The sequence below is a fragment of the Malus domestica genome, chromosome 10, assembly GCF_042453785.1.
Source record: "Malus domestica chromosome 10, GDT2T_hap1".
Classification (NCBI taxonomy): Eukaryota; Viridiplantae; Streptophyta; class Magnoliopsida; order Rosales; family Rosaceae; genus Malus; species Malus domestica.
The window spans coordinates 32,295,993-32,303,585 of NC_091670.1; the positions used below are offsets into that span (position 1 = coordinate 32,295,993).

General features: G+C 34.6%; 1 protein-coding gene across 2 annotated transcripts; it reads left to right on the top strand.

Moving 5' to 3' along the window:
• Positions 1-985: 985 nt before the first annotated feature.
• Positions 986-6,181, top strand: LOC103445802 (LOB domain-containing protein 4). Of its 2 annotated transcripts, none has more exons than XM_008384858.3 (2): positions 986-1,391; positions 5,537-6,181. In XM_008384858.3, the coding sequence occupies exons 1-2, from the start codon at positions 1,215-1,217 to the stop codon at positions 5,888-5,890; spliced, it is 531 nt and encodes a 176-aa protein (XP_008383080.1). In that variant the 5' UTR covers positions 986-1,214; the 3' UTR covers positions 5,891-6,181. The 2 variants fall into 2 exon arrangements, with proteins under 2 accessions (XP_008383080.1, XP_008383078.1); XM_008384856.3 differs by having other exon boundaries at positions 1,052-1,409.
• The last annotated feature ends 1,412 nt before the right edge of the window (positions 6,182-7,593 follow it).

Consider the following 7,593-nt stretch of genomic DNA (forward strand, 5'->3'; position numbering starts at 1 on the left):
CTTCTTTAAATTATCACTAAAAAAGAAGTCCAACCATCAATCGCACGTCATATAATTTACACAATATAATCTACAACGATAATCTCCGCTAATATTTTACTTTTTATTTAGTCGGTTATAAAACACAGACGAAATCTGTTAGAATCCAGAATGAAACTTAAACATGACAAATCTGTGTAAATTTATTATGACATCCCACATCGTCCAAATGAGTGGATCATGTAAGCCTTATATATATATATATTCTCATCTCTACCTAGCACGAGGCATTTTGGGAGCTCACTGGCTTCAGGTTCCATCAGAACTCTGAAGTTAAGCGAGTTCGAGCGAGAGCATTCCCAGGATGGGTGACACATTGGGAAGTTGCTCGTGAGTTCCCAGAAACAAAACCTTGAGAGCGTGGTTGGGGCCCAAAGAGGACAATATCGTGCTACGGCGGAATCGAGCTCGGGTTGTGGTGGGAGCCCGGCCCGGGATGTGACAATTTGGTATCAGAGCCAATCTCTGGTCGAATGTGTGCCGACGAGGACGTCGAGCCCCTAAGGGGGTGGATTGTGACATCCCACATCGCTCAGGGGAGTAGATCCTGTAAGCCTTATATGTATATTCCCATCTCTACCTAGCACGAGACCTTTTGGGAGCTAACTGGCTTCGGGTTCCATCAGAACTCCGAAGTTAAGCGAGTTAGCGTGAGAGCATTCTCAAGATGGGTGACCCACTAGGAAGTTGCTCGTGAGTTCCCAGAAACAAAACCGTGAGGGAATGGTCTCGTGCTACGGCAGAGTTGAATTCGGGATGTGGTAGGGGACCGGACCGGAATGTGACATTTATAGTCTAATAAAAGCTTCATACAGACGATGTTGGAAAAAGAAAATGAAAATTAGAAAATTATATTATTGCGGTGGGGCTAAAGATATTATCTAAAACGATGTTTTGTCCAACAAAATCTAGGGGCTCTTCTTTTCTGGGACCCTCCCAAGATTTTCTGCCATCTATTTCTCTCTATATAACCTCCTGCACGACTTCACCTCAAGCCCCCTCTCCCTCCCTCTCTCACACCAGTCAATATTTGGCCAATTAATCTACCTACATTTTATTTTTGTTCAGTCAACAGTATATCTTGATTCTTTTCGTTATTTTTTTCCAATTGGTCCCTATAATTGTAATTGAACTGTTAGGGTTCGCCCCCCTCCCGCGGCCCCCAAGCTGGAAAAATGAAGGAGACTGGTAGAAGACAAGGTGCTATGTCTCCATGCGCAGCGTGCAAACTTCTGCGAAGGAGATGCGCTCAGGACTGTGTTTTTGCTCCTTATTTTCCAGCTGACGAGCCCCAGAAGTTTGCCAGTGTCCACAAGGTTTTTGGTGCTAGCAATGTCAACAAGATGCTACAGGTTCAACTCTCTCTATCTGTACGTACGTACGTGAATAGTTTGTGCAATATATACGTAGCATTATTCTTTATGGCTTCTGTGTCTTGCCAGATTCATGACATATTGGGAAAAACTCAACCTAAATCGTAGATTCAAATAAAAATTTGTTCTACCAAAGGTCTAGTCCACAGAAAAACAGTGTAATGTCTGAGGTTTCAGTGGAGGAGAGAGAAATTTATTAGGGTTATGAAGGTTAATGGGTCAAACCATTTTTTTATGTAACTAAAAAGACACAACATAATATATTGAATTGTCTGGTAATATACGATTTATCTTATTTTGTATATTGAAGTTCTTTTCAAAGAATATAGTAGATGGAATTACCGCTTTGGATAGGTAATAAACTTCTCACATAAACTAAGGCAGTACTTACCTCAATCAGATATTTTTATGAAACTATTTTGAGAATGCTTTGAGGAACACCTTTAACTATGTTTGGGGTGAAGGATTTCCAAATCTCAAGGAATTGAGGTCAAAGCTATTAAGGAACTAATCATAAAATGTTAGATAAGGGAGATTCGAATGCCTTTCATAAGCATTACAAAGACATATAAAAGAGATTTGTAAATTCCTACCCGAGAGTCATTTACAAAATTCATCTCACATGCCTTTCTTATGAAGGGCATTTCTTATCCCTTCTATCCACAATTTTTTGATCCATTCCTTAATAACTTAACCTTAATCTCTTGAGACTTCAAAATTCCTCACTCAAAATAATCAGTTCTCATCTAGGCCGTCAACTCTAAAATAAATTAAAAAGTGACTTGAGAAGGACATTGCAACATGTCTTTTCTTGGTTAATTTCTTGTTTTGTCATCAGAACTATTGTAGCTAGCATGTAGGGTGAGTTGAGGGTTAAATTGTAGTAATAGACCCAAAAAGCATAAAATATACTAATATTATTAGTTTATCAGTTTTAGGAGGTAAAACCAATGTTTGAGTTGTTGGCCATAGATTAACTAATATTTGTAAGATCTCAGCTGAAGGAGATGGCACGCATATATACCGGACCCGCATGTAAAGCACTTTTATCCTATCTCTTATTGATGTCTTATAATGATGAACCCCATACTTTATAGGTAGCTATAGCAAGGGAAAGGGATCATCTCTGGATCCCTTCTACCTAATCTTCATCATCAAACAATTCAGATACTTAAAATTTAATTCAACAGCTAAAGTTATTATAATTTTTAAAGTAAGTTCGTATTTTTAGCCGTTGGATCAAATTTCAAAGGTTTGAATTGTTTAATAAGAAGGATTAGATGAAAGAGCTAGCAAGTGGCAAGGTAAAAGCATGCAATGCAAGAAACAAAAAGGAAAAGTAGTCATTCTAAAGAATTAAATTATCTCTAGAAAGTATTTGATAAGATGGCTAATTGGTACCCCACTTGGAAAGTAAGGTCTTATAGACGAATCCCTATCTTCGAACCTTTGAAATTTGATTAAACGGTTAAAGTTATTATAACTTTTAAATGGGCTCCTATTTGCAGCCGTTTGATCAAATTTCAAGGGCTCGAATTAGTTTATGGGAAGGATTTGATGGAAGGGATTCCTTTCCAGGTCTTATGAAACAATTTTCTTCTTTCACTCCAAATATAAAAATACCATTTCCTTTTCCGTTAAATTTAGGAGTGTATTAGGAACTTTATCTTAGATAACCAAAATGAATTTGAAAAGGAAAAATGAGAAGGAAAAAAAAAAACTACCTAAAAAAACCACTGTTTTTTTTTTTTTTTTTTGTGTAAGAAAATTGAATACATACGCATTTTTTTCATAGGTCAATATGCGATTGGTTGGTTGTTTAAGTCCAATCCACATTTCAATCTCCTACCAACTTTGAAATTGCATTGCCTAATATTTTAAGTTGCAAAGTCCAACCATTTTCATTTTTTTATTTTTTATAGTTCAAATTTCATTTTGTTTTTAAGTTTTAGATATTAATTTATAAATTATCATTTGTTTTTCAACTTCTTCTATGGTTTTTTGAAGTTAAATTGAATTTCCTAATATACCCCTAGATTTAACAAAAAACAAAAACGGCATTAGTGAAAAGAGCCAATAGTCAACACATTTTTAAATTGGATGACCAAAGAAACTAATATGAGTTCGCTAACATTTATGAACCATTGCTACATATAAACCTGTTTGTATATATATTGGTTCCATCCAAGGAAAAATCTATTATCTTGGTAGAATGAGTTGCTATTCATGCTATTACTTTATTTTGAATCTTTATCAAAGAATTTGATACTTTGTTACTATTTTAGGAAGAAAATATTCAAAAAAGCGAAAAGTATATGTTATTCCATTTCTTTCTTCCACCTTTACTCGGTTATGGTGGTTAAATATAGTTGAAAACCGCCGGTCGTTGATAAGAAAATTGATCATTCTTCTTTCGAAAAGTAGTAATAAGCAACTGTTTCTGAAATTCATGAATCTTTTGTACATGAAAGAAATTAAAAGGAAATATTTTAATTGTAATTAGAATTTTGATTACTTCTTGATCAAGCTGCAGAGAGCAGACACATGACTATAACGGATAAATCTGTTGTCTGTGTAAGTATTCTGTTTGTCTTCTTTTTTTTATTCTTTTCTTTATTTGGCTACATGATAAAAGACAAAACCGATTACATAAGTCCAAAAATAATGTTGAATTTGATCCCACACAAGTAAAAGCTATTAGATATTGTAATGTTTCGATAAAATTCAAAACATAAATATTACACAATCATAATGTCACGATGACATCTTATACTCGCGGCTTCTTTGAATGCCCATGGTCAAGTGTTCTTGTGGCCTCATGAAGGACCAAGAGGAATTGGTAATATATACGTATGTCATAATATGTGTATGTAGCAATTACATACATATACAAATGAATTTAATGTGCTGATTCCATTGATAGATTGATTTAAATAAAACCTAGAAAAGAGCTATATAGTGATTTTTTTATTTTATTTTAACATGCACATATTATAAATAATTACACTTTTGGTAATTTGAAAACTAGTTTATAGATAGAGGTAGATGTTTTCAGTACTAGATGGATGGTAATACTTCTGTTTGCTTGTGGGCATGCATGTATCTCACTCATTGCGAATGAAGTATATTTATCGGTAAAATTTCATAATCAAAATCATTCATCAATTTCTTAATTTTCATTTGAAAATCATTCCTACAAAAATCATTCGAATCAGAGATCGTTTTGCCATTCAAATGTATAGAACAAATCGACAGTATAAATATCAAGTAACGTATTCATGATAAACTGTTCATTTATTTAATACATTTGGATCCTAAATGTTCTCCGATTCAAATAATTTTTTCAATGGATGATTTTCAAATGAAGATTAAGAAAATGAATGGTTCTAATTATGAAGTTGATACGGGGAAGATACGTTATTCTCAAATAATGAAATACGTACATTTTTCCATGGAGAAACACAAGTATTGTCCTAGATGTGATGTATTATTTATATAATTAGAATACATGTTTATTATGTGTGTGTGTGCGTGTGTGTGTAGTTTCTTTTTTCAGCTATATGTTTGGCGTCGCTTAACTTATTTCTTATTCCTTTTCCAAATAATGTCTCGCTTTATCGCAATATTTGATGTCAATCAGGGACATTGTCGAACAAAACCATCCATTGTGTCAAAATCATACAAACCTTAGAGTGTGAAAATAGCTCACCCAAGAAGATCTTTCTTCTTTTCTTTTTCATTTTCTCAAGCGCTTGTCTACACAAATATTATTACTTCATAGAAGTGGCTAGGGGGCGCTTGCGGCACAACAAAGAAAAATAAAGGTTTGTAAGGGGTAGGGCGCGGCAAAGGGGAGGAAAGAGACCTAGACATTTAGAAAAGAAAATGATACCATGTAGAATTGAATTGAATTTGTAGATTTCATTCCCAGGATAAACTTCTTATATGTACATCTCAGGTGTTGGACTTCAAAGAATTAGGATTCCTTAGAGAATAGGAAAGCTGAATTTACATTTAATTACAATACATGTGGGACAAGGAATCTAGCTAGGGTTTTATTCTATCACATCTACTTTACTAAGATTACATGAAGTTTCATTGACATCATTGATGGGTATACTTAGGAATTACCAGAGCACCAACGCAGTGATGCAGTGAGTTCCATGGTGTATGAAGCAAATGCAAGAGTCCGGGATCCAGTGTACGGTTGTGTTGGAGCAATATCATCTTTACAACAACAAATCGACGCCCTCCAAACCCAATTGGCCATTGCACAAGCTGAGGTGGTGCACATGAGAATGGGCCAATTCCCTACTACCACTACTACTGCTTCAACGACTGCTTGCTCACCAGACCAAAAGATGGCACCTGATAATTCTCATCATCATCGTAACCATCAAACGGCTACCACCAAGTCCTTTTTTTCCATGGACATGGTAGATCAGGCCAATATGGGAGAGTCTTTGTGGTCATGCTAGCTCTACCTACCTTTATTTGCATGCCCCTATGCCACTTTGATTAATTAATCTGTTTTGCTATAATATTCAATTAGCGTCCTGGGCTTGCTTTTGTCTGCCAGCTCCTTCTTTAGTTATAATACCTCTTTTTTCTCTTTTACTTTCTTACATAGTGCATCTCTCTCTCCTTGACCAGGGATATGATGATGATTAATTAGTTAACCATATTGTAAATATGTCTAAACTTTGTAAGTATGAGTTCTACTTATAGTATTGTTAATATATATATGGTGAAACTCTTGATGTGACGAATATTACAGTTTACTTTGTGTTAAATATAAGATGTCACGATGTCACGTTGCATTACAGTTCACTTGTGTTATTAAATGTCTATCATTTATCATGAACATAACTTAATATATAAATATGTTATCAACACCTATATCATATATAATACGTGAATTAGTATAACTTCAAGTGACGGTGTTATCTTAGAATTGAATTTTATTATGAGACTTGTTGACTGCCTTTTTCAACACTATCATATATTTTATTTTATTTCATTCTAGGGGTTAAAATTTTCTGGTTAGTAATTAATTTATGACTGCAGATATATGCCATGCATGCTTAACTAGTAACCATCTTAATTAAGCCCTTGTAGCATACGGGGTAGTTTCACATCCTCTGTATACCTACAACTCATTAGTGCTAGCAATGAATATGATGACCTAGCTTGCACCCTTGTTTAATATTAGTAAGGAAACATAAAACTGTATGTTCTGATGTGAGTTTGGTGTCATAGTGTTGGTTTCTAGCTATTGCAGGAATCTTAATTTGTATCCCCACCTCATACAAATCAATTAACTAAGTATGAAATGACTAAATCTCCTTGTATCATTGGCCACTACAGATGTCCCACTGCTTAAATAATGTTTCAACTAAATTATGAAAGGAACATCACAACTTAATCTCCACATGAGAAAACAGTATCAAATTAATATAGACATGGAAGCAAAAATCTCCACACTATAGAAATCAAAGGAGAGATTCACTGTTTTTGAAACCAATGCGTAGTTCTAGTGGTGTCATTGATTCATTAAATATTTATCTCATGTTCAAAAATTATCCCAACTATTCAATAGATATTTGTCATATCGGACCACCGTTTTATGAGAGCATCTCTCTTAGAAAAAGTTCATTATTGCATCACATTTGAGTATGAAAATTATCAGGTTCGGAGGATTACTAAGCGACAAGATCAGGCTTGTTCTGGCCCAATTGTACTCATCAATCCATGTCCAAGTCCATTTAGCAGCTAGTTTTAACAGTTGATCTCTTCTTCGTTCGGATTTCTGAAGGATCCCCTCAACTGTTTGTATTATAATGGACAAGCAAGCTTCCAATTAATCAGTCAAGTGGATCGGTCCAAAACAGAGAATAAACACAAACGTTAAATTTTAGATAGGGTATTCCAACATCATTGTATTCAATTGTCATGCATCTAATTATGTTCATGAAAGAAAAAGGGATAAAAACACCTTAGCTAGATTGCATTTACAAATGTCTTGTACTCAAAATAACGGATTTGTTCAAGCAATATGGCATCATGTTACACATTATGTGAGGTTGTAAATGTGAGGGTGTTTCTCTACCCAAAGAGACAAACCACACCCGGCCAGTTTAAGATACTTGTGTGAAGCTTAAAATAATTCTCAAATATTCTG